This window comes from Moschus berezovskii, chromosome 19, assembly GCF_049115385.1.
Source record: "Moschus berezovskii isolate FMDL1 chromosome 19, NW_MosBer_1.0, whole genome shotgun sequence".
NCBI classification, from domain to species: Eukaryota; Metazoa; Chordata; class Mammalia; order Artiodactyla; family Moschidae; genus Moschus; species Moschus berezovskii.
The window spans coordinates 5,370,452-5,387,249 of record NC_142478.1 but is presented as its reverse complement, the minus strand read 5'-3'; the positions used below and the strand labels follow the sequence as shown (position 1 = coordinate 5,387,249).

Here is a 16,798-nt window from a genome sequence, read left to right as displayed (position 1 = left end):
GGAATTACTACCTAACTCCAAATTTAAGGAACACCAATTTTCTGTATTTTTTCCTGTGGGAAATTTGCAAATATGATGCAATATACTGAGACTCAATCAGATACATTTTCCACTAAATACTGAGAAATATTAATAGTAAAGCAGCCATTAGTTTTGAAAGTTACTTCCAAGCATGTATAATACAGTCTTCAAAGGTACCCTCAGTTCTTAATAGTTGAATAAAACTAAAAAATGTTATGTCATGATGGCTTTGATCTATTAAAAAAAAAATTATTGGTAAGCCTAACAGACTTTACTTGCATTCTCCTAACTCTGATGAGCACTGAGGATAATCAAAGAGTGAAAACATCCACACTCTATACTTTATTTAAAATTAATAAAATGATAAAGACAGTCACAGGCAAATGAAATTCAGTACATTTAGCTGGATAATATAAAAATTTACATATTCACAAGCACATAGCTCCTTCACCATCCACAACATGGAACGCTTTAGTCTATGTAGTCAAAGTCTTCGGGAATTCCAAAATTTTTATCAATTTTATTTTCTTCAAACCCAAATTTTCTTTTGGCCCAAGATTTTATGGCAAATATATTATCTATAAAGAAAATTGAGAAATATTTTTGAGAATTGGAAACACAATCACAAAATTTCAAATATAATTATACTCATTTTTTAAAAAAATTCTATTATTTCAGAAGTATCAAAATAAGGAATTTTCTGTATTTTCAAGAGTTGTTGTTTAGTCGCTAAGTCATGTCCAACTCTTTTGCGACCCCATGGACTATAGCCCGCCAGCCTCCTCTGTCCATGGCATCTCCTGGGAAAGAATGATGGTGTGGGTTGCCATTTCCTTCTCCAGGGGATATACCTTATCCAGGGATCGAACCCACATCTCCTGCATTGCAGGTGGGTTCTTTACCAATAAACCACCAGGGAAACCCATTTTCAAGAGTAACGACAATTAACTTTCAGAATAAAGAAAATATTAGTGATTATTTTGAATAAACAGATTTCATATTCAAAAAATTCAGTAAATCAGTTGCCACTAAAGAATACCTGACTTAAAGAATAATCCAAAGACAGGGAGAGGCTGATGGTGCCTCTTTAACATCTCCAGAGCAGAGGCAGGGTTCTGTTACCTCAGGAGTGAGAGCTGCTCCTGTCCCAGAGGGCACCCCTTGCCTTCCCTCCCCCAGCACAGAAGTGGCGTCTAGACAGCCAGGCCTGGCAGGAGGGATGAAGAGGAGGGAAAGGGCCACTGAAGGCTACAAGGAGCAGATACAGCCTTAATGTCTTCTAGGGAATTTAAGTGCATCTCACCACCAAAAAAGTGTTACATCTGTCTAAGGGGGCCCGAAGGAAATAAAACAAACATGTACAAAGATTTATGATCAAATCTTCATCCCAGTGTAACAAAAGAAAAAAAATACAACTGATCTAAATGTCCAAGCACCCAGAAGAGTGTCTATGCAAGGCAGTACCAGTGTGCTCACTACGGCGGCACTTAAAGAATAGGAATGACAGTGAGTTTTCTTAATTTTAAATATTCTGTTTAATGTACACATACAGTTTGAGTGGACTCCGGGAGTTGGTGATGGACAGGGAGACCTGGCGTGCTGTGATTCATGGGGTCGCGGAGAGTCAGACACGACTGAGCGACTGAACTGAACCGCACCACCTTTGTAACGAATATGTACCAAGACTACACATATAGAAACCCCACGGTACACAATTCTCTGGCTCACAGTGCTCTATGACACGTTAAGCACTGTGTCAGCTGTGATGATGAAATGAAGGGTTAAAATGGGTTCTTCTGGAGTGTTATTGGCTGAATTAGCACCTCCCCCAAGTTCTTATGTTTTAATCCTAAATCCCGCTTCCTCAGAACGTGACTGTATTTGGAAAATGTATCTGGGTCTTTAAAGAGGTGATTAAATTAAAAGGAGCCCACTGGGGTGGACCCTAACCCAATCTAACCGGCAGTGTGGCCACACCGAGACCCCAGGGCGGGCACTGGAGAGGCTCTGTGAGGACGCGGAGGAGGGTGGACACACCGAGACCCCAGGGCGGGCGCTGGAGAGGCTCTGTGAGGACGCGGAGGAGGGTGGACACACCGAGACCCCAGGGGCGGGCACTGGAGAGGCTTCGTGAGGACATGGAGGAGGGTGGACGCACCGAGACCCCAGGGGCGGGCACTGGAGAGGCTCTGTGAGGACACGGAGGAGGGTGGCCATCTACAGGCCAAGGGAGAAAGGACTCAGGAAACCACACCTGCCGACACCGTGGTTCTGGACATTCAGCCTCCAGAACTGTGAAAATATCAACTTCTTTATTTAAGTCATCTGGTCTGAAGCATACTGTTATACTGCATGGTATCATTAGGAAGTTTTACATGAAGTTTGATCACTTTTAAGAATACTGTTTTAGGAAGCTGAATTCCAAGTATCAAGTAATAATAATTAAATGGTTTGAATAAAGTTAACTGCTGAGGTGAACACTGCTATATCAAATAGAATGTTAATAAAATAGTCTCATTTCTTTAATTGTTACAGAGTATCAACAGATACAAAAATAAATCTTCATGTAACAATCTAAACCAAATCTCTACTTTCCATAAGAATCTAAGTGAGAAAGCTATAGCATGAGGTACTCTAGAATGGTCTGTTTAATTTGGTTAATGTCTGCATAACCTATGCATTCTTGAGAGTCACAAACAAATACTGCTACATAAGACAGTTATTAAGTATATTACAGGTCTTGAAGAACATAAAGAGCCTATGCCTTCAAACTGAGACAAGAAAGAGAAAAATTAATACTAAACAATTCCAAAGTGATATGTATGTTAGAGATAAAAGGTCAAGTGTTATATGTACTGTTTCCAGACTCTACAAGACTCTAAGAATACAGAAAGATTTGCAGAAAATAAGAGACAGCTGCAACACTGCAGGAACCTTGGAGGTATGGACTTCAATCCAGGATCAGGAGAGAAGAAGGAAACGAGGCACTACAGTGAGGCTGGAGCCTTTGCAGGAAGGAATACTGGTTCACGCGAGGGCAAGAAACCATTTTATAAACCTTCAAAGATTAAAAACAAACAAACAAAAAGCCTCTCTACACAATTCTCAACGAATCAATTAAAAATGACTGATTCAATATGTCCTTGGGCCACTGTGTTACCCGCAATTTTGATAGTTCATACCTGTCAATTTTTCTGTTGTGTGGAAACATTTATAAATGGATTAAAAACTTTTTCCTTTTTCTTAATTTATTTTTTATTGAAGGATAATTGCTTTATAGAATTTTGCTGTTTTCTGTCAAACCTCAACATGAATCAGCCATAGGTGTACATGTATCCCCTCCCTTCTGTCTCCCTCCCCGTTCCACCCTCTAGGCTCCTTGCTTATAGTTTCCTTTGCTGTGCAAAAGCTTTCAAGTTTAATTAGGTCCCACTTGTTTATTTTGCAAAAACTTAATTTTTTTTAAAAAAGAAACATCTCTAGGAGGGGTAGAATTCGTGTTAGTTTATATGATGGCAAACCCAGGATAAATGCAGGACTAGGACGGGCAGTATCACATGCATGGGTCTACACCAGGACGTCACAACACCTGCCCCCCTCACTCACCAACAAGGCTCTCAAAAAAAGTCATAAAAACTCCACTATCTTCGTTACTAGGCAAGGTTTTGTGTAATTTCATAAATCACATTTAAAGTTACTTAATGTCACAAAACACTATTTATACTCTGATTTCTCATTCTACAAAACTGAAATACTGAATTATTGAAAAGTAAATATGCTCAATTTTACACACATTTTAGGAATCTTTTTCATATAAAGAAACCAAATCTTAATAATTATATAATGATGCTTTTTTTGTGTTTGTTTTGAAAACAGGAAGGTTTTCCGAGGTGTAATGTAACTCCATGATTTTTTCATAACACTTTTATGTTGGAAGGAGCAAGTCATAAACTCAAATGGAAATATGGTTCTTAACAGCTGTTTCTGCTCTTCTAAAAATATCATCCTTCCTACATAATTTTAGAAGTTTTAGGTTCTTTCTCAGCTAGTAACACAACAGAAAAAGAAGTTGTTCACATTTTTTTAATTATAATTTTTGAAGTTTACGATCAATTGGAAAACATAAAAGGATTCTTTTAAAAGAAAGGGAAAACGGGAGTATCTGTTTATCAATGTGTCTAATGGTGTGCTAAAGGGCTTACAAACTGTTTTATTTAATCCTCCTGAAATGTAAGGCAAATATTACCCACATTGAACAGATAAAGAAGCAAGCTCAGAGAGGTTCAGTGAGTCACACAGCAAATAATGAGCACAACTGGATTCCTTTCAAAGTCAAGTTCCTCTCCCACCATATACACAGGCCTCCTGTTCCTGCTGCTTGTTAACTGTGGGAAATCACTTTGTAACTCTTGATTTATTTTTAATGCAAAAACTCCATTTGCCTTTTTTCCACTCAAAATTTTGTATTTCTCAAACCTATATGGTATCACTGTACTTATTGCTTATTTATACTTTATTGGGCACACGTTTCACTGGTCCCTTTTATTTAACATTAGTTGGCTGTTTTTACCCTTTCTGCTCTTATCAGTAAAGCATCATACCATTTAGGAAATAACTTTGTAATAAGTAAGGCTGCAATTTTATAGGAGCCAAAGGCCAGTTATACTGATTTTAATTCTAAAACGGACAAGGAAAAATGATTTTTTTCAGTTGGAACTAATTCCTTTATTAAATAAGCTTCAATGAGGAGCTGAATGCCACAGACCTCAGGAGAAACTGCATCTTGCTTTTGCAGAGATCAACATGGTTCAGCAATGCCCAAGCTCCTCTTTCAGAGAGATGAATCTCAGCTTAGAGCAAGGGCCAAGGAGGCCCCCACACTGAAGAGGACACGGAGAAGAGGTAGTGATCATATGGGAGCCAGTCCAGGGGCAAACGGAGCGCATGGCCACCCGCTGCTTCCCTGCGCCCTGCCAGGAGAGCGCTGCGAAGCAGAGGCTTCCAGGTTCCCAAGCGGGCACCAGCAACACCTCCAAGGCAGACTCCAAGGATGAGGTTCCAAAAGCAGTCCCTGCAGAGGCTGAGTCTGATCAGGAATAAAAGTAGACCGGGCGGGGGGAGGGTGGCGTGGTGTGTGTGTGTTCAGTCCTGTCTGACTCTCTGCAACCCCATGAACTATAGCCCACAAGGCTCCTCTGTCCATGGAATTTTCCAGGCAAAAATACTGGAGTGGGTTTCCTTCTCCAGGAAAAATGATTCTTAAGCTTTCTGTGAAACACAGAAGCCTGGATATGGAGTCAGGGAAATCTGGCTTGAGTCCCTGTTCTTCCAGTGACTAATCACCTTGGACTTGAGTAAGGCAGCTACTTCAAGCTTTCTGCATCTCGGCGTCAATGCGATCTTATCCATACGCTCCCAGAGAAACAGAACCAGGATGAGTAACACACAGAACAGCACTAAAGACTCTTACCAGGCCGGAAAAGTCCAATTACCATCATTTTATAATTAAAACTGGAGAAGCATCAGTGTAACTTCCAGACAGGTTTTAAAAATAGTTATCATACTGGTATATAATTCACAACAATCACTATTTATTAATTTTCTTCTAAACTTTAAGACACATAAATAATACCCTATACATTACCATCTCTCAGAATATCCCTGGCATACAGCAGAGGATATATTCATCGGCAAATGGATTAATGAGGCATTTCCATGAAAGCAGGTACACAGAGAAGTCTATCCTGCGCAGTGGGTGAGAGCCGGGACAGTGAAATCTAATTCCGGTCCCAATGCTTAGCACCTGTGTGACTGTGGGATCCCAGTGGCCTCAGTTTCACCTCTAAAATTAGGGATAATAATCCTATCTACCTCACAAGATTGCTGGGGCGATAAAATGAGAATGCACCACAGACAGGCTTTACAATGCCCAGCTCACAGTCAGTCCTCAACAAATTAAAATTATGAACAAGACGACAACTCTTTCACATTCCACAAAACTCTTAAAAGTTGTTTCCTGCATTACTATATATGAAGGTTAAGTGATTAGTCTAAGTGATTTATTGGGGAAAAGCTATATAAAACTTAAACTGAAAGCAATCACTTGTTTTATAAAAATGTCTCATACTTTACAAAATAACTCATAAAGACTTAAAATATGATTTAGGGTATAAAAACTTGATTAATACATACATTTCCAGAAATGTCTTTTCTTAAACAAAACTAGGCACAATAGCTTCTGCATTTCACATCCTACAAAGTGTAGAAGAGTTTGACTAGTTTACCAGTAGTAACGCACTGGTATACATTACCACTGTAATACATACCAGTCCATCTGTTAGCAGCTTCTTTGGCCACTTGATTTGCTTGACCTGAAAAAAAAAAAAAAAAAAAATATATATATATATATTTTTTTTTTCCCCATCATATTTTTTTTGGGGAAAAAAAGCTCAATAAGTGACAATGTATTTCACAAACCTGCTCAACTTCCCAAAGAAGTTTTAGATAGCTGCAGTTATAATGAACACAAAGTCAACTTGAACAGTATCTCTTTCCTAAATGTCCCCTACTATTATTGTACTTGCCCTTTAAAAACAAAATGTTTAACTAAGATGTTTCTCAAATAATTTACAACACCACACCACAAGAGGATAAAATAAGTTAAACGATAAGCACTTTCGTATATACATATTTGTTGTTGCTTAGTTGCTAAGTCATGTCCAGCTCCCTCAAGACCCTATGGATGTAGCCCACCAGGCTCCTCTGTCCATGGGATTTCCCAGGCAAGAATACTGGAGTGGGTTGCTATTTCCTTTTCCAGGGGATCTTCTGGATTTAGGGATTGAACCCACGTCTCCTGCAGGTGGATTCTTTACCACTGAGCCACCAGGGAAGCCCATACACATATTAGACCACAATAAACCTGACAATAACATTTTAATGGTCATACAGTAGTAGCCCTGAAGGAGGAAATATTTACTTTATATTTAATTTTATATCTTGCTATTAAATGTATCTGTATCTATATTATGTTGTTCAAGTTAATCTACACAGCACATAACAATGCCATGATCAAATGGGTATAAACATTAGTCATAATGAGAGCATTTATTTATTGAAATAAGATTTATATACCATAGGACTCATCATATTAAAGCATCCAATTCAGTGATTTTTTAGTATATTTACAAGGTTGTAAAACCATCATCCCTACCTGTCTTCAGAGCTCTCACCACCCGAAAGAAGTCTATTAGGAGTCACTCCACAGTCCTACTCCCTCTAGTCTCTGGAGACCACTATCTACTTTCTGTCTCTATGGATTTGCCTATGCTGGACATTTCATGTAAATGAAATTATGTGTCTGGCTTCTTTTCATTTGGTACAATGTTTCCAAGGTTGGGCAACTGTAGTATGTATCAGAACTTCATTCCTTTTCATTATCAAATAATTGTATAGATATCCCACAGTTTGTTTAGTGGCTGCCTCATCGTTTGATGGACATTTGGACTGCTACGACTAATATAAATAATAATTTTTGTGTGAAAATGTTTTCAATTCTTTTGGGTATATATACCTGGGAGTGGAAGTGCTGGCTCAAATGGTAACTCTATGTACATTTTGGGGAACAGATAACTTGTTTTCCAAAGTGGCTGCATCATTTTAACAATCCCACCAGCAATCTAAGAGTTCCAACTTTTACACAACCTCACCAACAATTATTTTGCCTTCCTTTTATAACAGCCATCCTAGAGTATCTCATTGTGTTGTAATTTGCATTTCCCTAATGACCAATGATGCTGAGTTTCTTTCCATATGCTCATTGGCCATGTGTATATTTTCCTTGGAAAAATGTATTCAAATCCTTTGTGTGTGTTAGTTGCTCAGTTGTGTCCAACTCTTTGTGACCCCATGGACTGCTGCCCACCAGGCTCTTCTGTCCATAGAACTTTCCAGGTAAGAACACTGGAGTGGGTAGGCATTCCCGTCTCCAGGGGATCTTCCCGACCCAGGTCTCCTGCATTGCAGGCATATTTTTTACCATCTGAGCCACCAGGGAAGCCCATTTGCCTGTGTTTAAATTTTTTATTATTGAATCATAAGAGTTCTTTTCAGATATAGGATTTGAAACTATTTTTTCCTATTCTGTGGGTTTTCTTTTCACTTTCGTGACAATGTACTTTGACATACAAAAGCTGTCAATTTCGATGAAGTCAAATTTATCTACTTTTTATATGACTGCTTGAGCTTTTGATGTCATATCTAAAAAACCAAGGGTACAGACACAGATAGCTATGTTTTTGTCCCTAAGAGTTCTATAGTTTTAGCTCTTGCATTTAAGTCTCTCCTCCACTTAAGTTAATGTTTGTATACAGTGTGAAGTGGGAGGCCAGGATGATTCATTTACATGTGGATAACCAGTGGTGCCCAAGTGTCATTAGTTGAAAACACTATTTTGTCCTGATTGAGTGGTCTTGGTACCCTTGTTCAAAACTTTACTTCTGGACTCTAAAATCTATTTCATTAACCTATATGTTTATTCATTTATTAGTACCAAATCACCTTGATTACACAAGTTTTTTAAAAAAATTAATTTTGATTAAATTTTTCTTTTAATTTTTTGGCTGCACCCCAGAGTATGTGGGATCAGGATCAGGATCCTGATCAGGATCGAACCCACACCCACACTATATTGGAAGGCATAGTCTTAACCCAAACTTTTTATTTTGTACTGGAGTATAGCCAGCTAACAATGTTGTGATAATTTCAGGCGGACAGCAAAGGGACTCAGCCATACAGATACAGGTATCCACTCTCCCCCAAACTCCCCTCCCATAAGGCTGCCACGTAACATTGAGCAGAGCTCCCTGTGCTACACAGTAGATCCTTGTTGGTTATCCATTTTAACAGCGTGTTTACCTGTCCATCCCAAACTCCCTAATTATCCCTTCCTCTCATCCTTCCCCCGGCAACCCTAAGTCTGTTCTGAGTCTGTTTCTGTTTTGGAAATAAGTTCATCTGCGTCATTTCTTTTTAGATTCTGCATATAAGGGATGTCGTAAGATGCTTCACTCAGTATGACAATCTCTAGGTCCACCCATGTTGCTGCAAATGACATTATTTTTTGGCTGCCTGAGTTGATTACTCAAGTTTTGTAGTAACGTTTGAAACTGGGATATTTGAGTCTTCCAACTCTCTTTCTCCAAGATTCTTTTGGCTGTTTTGGGTCCCTTGCATTTTCATACGAATTTTAGAACCAACAACAATTTCTGCAAAAAAGAAATTAGAATTTTGGAGATTTGAGTTAATCTTTAGATTGACTGGGGGAGTATTTCCACCTTAAAAATATGTCCTTCAATTCATGAACATAGGATGTCTTTCTATTTATATAGATCTTTAACTTCATTAAAAGTTTAGTTTTCAGTACAAGTCTTGTACTTCTTCAATTAATTTTACTCTTAAGCATTTTATTCATTTTGATGCTATTCTAAGTGGAATTTTTTCTCAATTTCATTTTCAGTCTGTTTATTGAGGGTTTATAAAATACAAGTACGTTTTATACATGGATTTTCTATTTTGCCATCAGTTGCACTCACTTGCGAACTCTAATAGTTGTATCCTGTTGTTGTTAGATGGATTGTTTAGGGCTAAGATCATGTCAATTGCATACAGACAGCTTTGCTTTTTTAATACAGATGCTTTTTATTTCTCTTTCTTGCCTAATCACCCTGGCTTGAATTTCCAGTACAATACTGAATAGAAGTGGTAAGAGTGGACATCCTTGGAGAAAGTATATAGTCTTTCACCACTCATTATGTTAGCTGTGCAGTTTTTACAGATACGCTTTTATTAGTTTGAGGAAGTTCACTTCTATTCCCAGTTTGAGTGTTTTCATCACGAAAGGGTGTTGGATTTTATCAAATACTTTGTCTATTGACACAATCTTGTGGAGTTCCCCCACCTTTATTCTACCAATACACTGCATTAGATTGATTTTTGTATGTTGAGTCAACCTTTCATTCCTGATAAATGTCACTTAATCAGGATGTATAATCTTTTTTACGTACTCCTGGATTTGACTTACTAGTACTTTGTCAAGAATTTTTACATTTGTAAATGATACTTAACTAGTTTTTTTTCTTATGATGTCTTTGGTTTGGCTATCAGAGTAACATTGACGTCAAAGAATAAGTCAGGAAGTGTTTTCTCTTTTCTAAGCTGTTTTTTTTTCATTGAAGAGTTGCTCCTTTAAACTGATAGAAATCACCATCATAGACCTAGTTTTTAATTCCCAAATCAATCTCTTAACACGTTACACATCTATCTGCTGTTGCTATCTGCTGTTGCTCAGTCGGATCTGATCTTTTGTGACCCCATGGACTGTAGCCCACCAGGATCCTCTGTCCGTGGGATTTCTCAGGAAAGAATACTGGAGTGGGTTCCCATCTCCTTTTCCAAGAGATCTTCCTGACCCAGGGACTGAACTCACATCTCTTGCATTGGCAGGCAGCTTCTTCATCACTGAGTCACTAGGGAAGCCTATACATCTATTTGCAGGGTTCATTTCTACTTGAGATGGTTTTGGTACTTTGCATCCTTTTAGAAACTTGTTCACTTCATATACCTTGTCAAATTTATTGATATACCACCACTCATAGTATTCCTTCATAATCCGTTTTATATATATAAGGCCAATAATGGCCTCTTTCATTCCCGATTTTAGTCATTTAAATCTTCCTTCTTTCTTGATCAGTCAAGGTTTGTCAAGTTTGTTGATCTGCTAATAGGACCAACTTTTGGCTTCACTGACTTTCTCTTATTTTTCTGATTCTCCGTTTCTCTTATTTCTGTTCTAGTCATTTTATTTTCTTCGTTATATTTGCTTTGGGTTTAATTGCTCTTCTTTTTCTAGAATAAGAAGGCTAGGCTTTTGAGAGCTGTTTTTAACACAGTCATTACAATATTAATATAAGTTTTCCACTGAACAATGCCTTCATTGCATCCAGTAAGTTTTTTTTATATTTTCATTTTCACTATCTCACAGTATTTCCCAATTTCCCTTGTGATTTTGTTTGAGCCATCCCTCTTACGAGCGTGTTGATTCATTTCAACATATTTGTAAATTTCTCAAATTTCCTTCTATTATCTTTTACATTCCACTATTATCAGAAAGCATGGTTTGTATTATCAACCCATTTAAATTTATAGAGATGTAAGCTTAACATTTCGGAGAAGGCAATGGCAAGCCTCTCCAGTACCCTTGCCTAGAAAATCGCATGACGGAGGAGCCTGGTAGGCCGCAGTCCATGGGGTCGCTATGAGTCAGACACGACTGAGTGACTTCACTTTCACACATTGGAGAAGGAAATGGCAACCCACTCCAGTGTTCTTGCCTGGAGAATCCCAGGGAGCCTGGTGGGCTGACGTCTATGGGGTCGCAGAGTCAGACACGACTGAAGTGACTTAACAAAAAAAAAGCTTAACATTTGACCTATCTTTAAGAATATTTCATGTGTACTTGAGAAGAATAAGCTTCTCTGTTGGCTCAACTGGTAAAGAATCCACCTGCCAATGCAGGGGATGCAAGAAACCCGGGTTCGATCCCTGGGTCTTTCCTGGGAAGACCCCCTGGAGAAGGAAACGGTAGCCACTCCAGTATGCCTGCTTGGGAACTCTCATGGACAGAGGAGCCTGGTGGGCTGCAGTCCATGGGGTCCACGCAGTCCATTAGGCCGCAGAGAGTGAGAGACAACTGGGCGACCAAGCACAAGAGAAGAGTAAGTCTCCTGGCATTGCAGGGTGTCCCACAGAGACGCGGCTGGTTAGACTGCAGCGTGAGTCTTCTAGTTTCTTGCTAAAGTTCCACCTTTTTGTTCCATTCTTTACTCAAAATGGAGAACTGAAATTTTAAACTATTACTGTTGAATTGTCTATCCCCTCAATACTTTTGGGCTTTGGTTTATGTATTTCAATTCTCTATTGTTTGCTGTATATGTGTTTATAATTGTCATATCATCCTGAAGCATTGAGCCCTTTATCATTATAATTATAAACTGTGCTTCTTTGTCTCCAGCAACAATTTTTGTCTTAGAGTCTATTTTCTCTGGTATTGGTTTAGCCACTCTATCTTGCTTTTGGTTACTGTTTTCATGTAAAATCTTTTTCCAGCTTTTACTTTTACCATATTTGTGTCTTTGAGTCAAATGTGAGTCTTTTGTAGACAGTAGTTTATGTGTTTTCAATCTATCATGCCAATCCCAGCCTTTGAATTAAGAGATTTTAATCTATTTACATTTAATGTAATTACTGATAAAGTAGGATTTTCATCTGCCAATTGCTATTTATTTTCTATAAGTCATATATATTTTTCTTTCTCAGTTCCCCCACAATTGTTTCATTTTATCTTAAATGGTAATTTTTAGTATAACATTTTAATTCCTTTATGTCTTTTAGAAAATATTTTTGGGTTATTTTCTTAGTGATTGCCCTAGGAATGATTATTAACATTTTAATTAGAATTACTACTAAGTTAGTGTCAATAGTATACAAAAGTTTTGCTCCTATACAGCTCCATTTCCTCCCCACTTTTATGCTGTTACTGTCACAAAATGCATTTTATACAGTGCATGCCCTAAAACATGTTCATCATTATTGCTTTATGCAGCTATAATTTAAATTGGATAGGAGAATGCAAGAGATACAAACAAAAATATACAATATTGTCCTTTCAGTTCAGTTCAGTCGCTCAGTCGTTTCCGACTCTTTGCGACCCCATGAATCACAGCACGCCAGGCCTCCCTGTCCATCACCAACTCCCGGAGTTCACCCAAACTCATGTCCATCCAGTCGGTGATGCCATCCAGCCATCTCATTCTCGGTCGTCCCCTTCTCCTCCCGCCCCCAACCTTTCCTAGCATCAGAGTCTTTTCCAGTGAGTCAACTCGTCACATGAGGTGGCCAAAGTATTGAAGTTTCAGCTTTAGCATCAGTCCTTCCAATGAACACCCAGGATTGATCTCCTTCAGAATGGACTGGTTGGATCTCCTTGCAGTCCAAGGGACTCTCAAGAGTCTTCTCCAGCACCACAGTTCAAAAGCATCAATTCTTCAGTGATCAGCTTTCTTCACAGTCCAACTCTCACATCCATACATGACCACTGGAAAAACCATAGCCTTGACTAGACGGACCTTTGTTGGCAGATTTACTCATATAAACCTACTTTGTTTCATTTCTTCATGTTGATCAAGTTACTGTCTACTAATTCTTTCACTCAAACCAGAAGGAATTCTGTATTTTTTTTTAGTGACAAACTCTTTTAATAATTTACCTGAGAATATCTTAGTTTGTTTTTCATTTTTGAAGAAAAATATCTCTGGATATAGAATTCTTGGTTGACAGCTTTTCATCATTTTGAATATGTCATTTTAATATCTCTGGCATCTATGGCTTCTAAGAATCTGACTGAAGATCCATTATATATGATGCGTTACTTCTTTTTTTATTGCTTTCAATTGACAATTTGACCATTATGAGTTTATGTATGGATCTCTTTGAGGCTGTCCTAACTGGAGTTTGTTAAGCCTTTTCAATGTGCAAATCAGTGTTTTTCATCAGATTTGGGACATTTTCAGCTTTTATTCCTTTGGCAGCTTTCTCTCTCATCTCCTTCTGGGACAGCCATTATGAGAATCTTGTCATTCCTGATACCATACCATAGGTTTGTGAGGCTGCTAATGTTTTTTCATTCTTTCTAATTTCTGTTTCTCAGATTGGATTATGTCAATGGAACTATCTTCAAGTTACTGAAGATGACTTTCTTTTGCCTCCTTGAATCTGCTGTTAATCCTTCCAGTGCAGGTTTCAATTAGTTAATAGAGTTTTCAGTTCCAGAATTTCTACCTGGTTCCTTCTTTATTCTACCTCTTTGTTTATATTCTCTACAGTAAATACCTTTCACATGAACCTTCAAACATGCAAACGTGTGTTCACACGCCCGCTCATGTAAGTTAGTTCATGTGTCTAGCATACACTGTCACAGGCATGCATCCTCTACAAGTGGCTGTGTTTCCATGGTACCTTACTGTACAGCAGTGTATGGAGCACAGCAGAACAATATCTCTATTTCAAGTCCAGGATGTCCAAGAGCAAGCACAAAAGCAGTGGTAATGGAGCTGGTGCTGCTAAGAAGCACCAAGTGATAATGATGGAAACAAAAGTGAAAATAATTGAGAGTGGAGCGAGGCAAAAAAATGGAATAGGAGGTCCAGAGAAAGAACACAGACAAGAAGGAAGAGCTGGAGAAATTTTCGATGCAGGAAATGGTAAGGTAGAAGGATACAGAAAGGTTGCAGCAGCTGTTCAGATGCAATCCAATGCGACCACGTCTCAACTGTGATGAGAAAACAAGAGTGGCCACCCAGGCATCACTGGATCTTTTTTCAAGAGGGTAGACAGAACTGAACCTAGCAAAGAACCAGAACCTGTACCATCATCAGGCATGAGCAAAGCTGCAGCTCGCCCCCATCCCCCACTGCTGACAGCACTTCAACCCCACCATCTCCCCGCCTCTCCAATCAGTAACTCGTCTTGCCCGTTCACTGGATGCCAGTTCCTGATACGTCAGCTGCTGTACCACACTATGGTACTTTTCAAGGTACTGTACAGTAAGATTAAAAATGCTTTATTTTTTGTGTTTTTAAATGTATTATCTGTGTGAAAAGTATTATAACCCATTACAGTATATAGTATAGTACTATACAGCCGGTTGTGTTGCTTGGTACCTAGACTAACTGTTCAACTTATGAATGTGATCTTGGAATGGAACTCATTTGTATGTAGGGGATTACTGTATTTGATGAGATATCATTCACAGATTTTCCTTTAGTTCCTTTAGTTCAGTTCAGTCGCTCAATCATGTCCGACTCTTTGCGACCCCATGGACTGCAGCACGTCAGGCCTCCCTGTCCATCATCAACTCCCAGAGGTTGCTCAAACTCATGTCCATTGAGTCGGTGATACCATCCAATCATCTCATCCTCTGTCGTCCCCTTCTCCTTCTATCTTCAATCTTTCCCAGCATCAGGGTCTTTTCAAATGAGTCAGCTCTTTCGCAGCAGATGGCCAAAGTATTGGAGTTTCAGCTTCAACATCAGTCCTTCCAATGAACACCCAGGACTGATCTCCTTTAGAATGGACTGGCTGGATCTCCTTGCAGTCCAAGGGACTCTCAAGAGTCTTCTCCAGCACCACAGTTCAAAAGCATCAATTCGTCGGCAATCAGCTTTCTTCACAGTCCAACTCTTCTCACATCCATTCGTGACCACTGGAAAAACCATAGCCTTGACTAGACGGACCTTTGTTGGCAAAGTAATGTCTGCTTTTCAACATGCTGTCTAGGTTGGTCATAACTTTCCTTCCAAGGAGTAAGCATCTTTTAATTTCATGGCTGCAATCACCATCTGCAGTGATTTTGGAGCCTCCAAAATGAAATCTATCACTGTTTCCATCTATTTCCCATGAAGTGATGGGACCAGATGCCATGATCTTTGTTTTCTGAATGTTGAGCTTCAAGCCAACCTTTTCACTCTCCTCTTTCACTTTCATCAAGAGGCTCTTTAGTTCCTCTTCACTTTCAGCCATAAGGATGGTGTCACCTGCATATCTGAGGTTATTGATATTTCTCCCGGCAATCTTGAATCCCAGCTTATGCTTCCTCCAGCCTGGCATTTCGCATGGTGTACTCCGCTTTAGACAGACAATTTTCTCTCTTTAAATGATATATTTCTGGTTGCACTGGGTCCTCGCTGCTGCGCGAGTTCTTCCTCTAGCTGCAGCGCACAGGGGCTCCTTTTTGGGGCAATGGTGGTGCACTTCACTGTGGCGGTTCCCCTCGCTGCAGAGCACAGGTTCTAGGCTCATGGGCTGCAGGAGAGCCGAGTGGGCTTGTAGCAGTTGTTGCTTGCACGCTTAGTTGCTCCACAGCACGTAGACTCTTCCTGGACGGGGGATTGAACCCGTGTCCCCTGCAGTGACAGGTGGATTTGTATCTACTGTACCACCAGAGAAGTCCAACATATTTTTCTTTAGCTCTTTTAACATATTTAAATAGCTGATTTAAAGTTCAAAATCATGCATGAGGTATATTTTCTTATTTCTTTGCATGTCCTGCAATTTTTCATTGGAAATTGGACAGTTACAATATAATGCTTCAACTTTGGAAATCTCATTCTTCCCACCTTCCCAGGGTTGCTGTTGCGGCTACTAGTTATTGTTTAGATAGTGATTTCTCTGCACTAATTCTGTAAAGTCTGTATTTTTTGTTATGGATGGTTACTGAAGTCTCCAGTCAGTTTGCTTACTGGTTAGCCAATGACTGAATGGGGATTTCCTTAAACACCTGGACTAAATCTTCACATCTCTGCTGAGAGGCTGCATGTGTGGGCTTGAGCATGTTCCAACAATATTCAGTTAGGTGATTTACAACTCTGCTCTAGCCTCCACCTCTACACAGAGTGTCAAGGTCAGCAGGCAGTGGGAGGTTAGGACCGCTTTAGGTCTTCTAGGAGAATGAGCATAGCCCAAAGTGTGTATGGGCATTCAGATTTCTAGGACTATGTTGATTTCAAGGTATCTATGAACATCTCTTTTGGCTTCTCCTTTAAAATTTTATGGTTAGCCCACTGTTTTTATTAACTTATTCATCACCCAAGAGAGCTGTGAAGTTAAAAATTCTTGCCTGTAACAGTTTTAGACAAACGCTCCCGAGGGATGCTCCCCTGTT

At 39.2% G+C, this 16,798-nt stretch overlaps 1 protein-coding gene across 1 annotated transcript in view; it reads right to left on the bottom strand.

The window, feature by feature from the left end:
• Positions 1-352: 352 nt before the first annotated feature.
• Positions 353-16,798, bottom strand: part of MND1 (meiotic nuclear divisions 1) — a 97,050-nt gene continuing 80,604 nt past the window's right edge. The window contains exons 9-10 of the mRNA XM_088828428.1: positions 6,348-6,392; positions 353-599 (exon numbers count right to left, since the gene is read on the bottom strand). Coding sequence (XP_088684554.1) covers positions 493-599; positions 6,348-6,392 — 152 coding nt within the window. The 3' untranslated portion in view covers positions 353-492. The remainder of the gene's footprint in view (positions 600-6,347; positions 6,393-16,798) is intronic.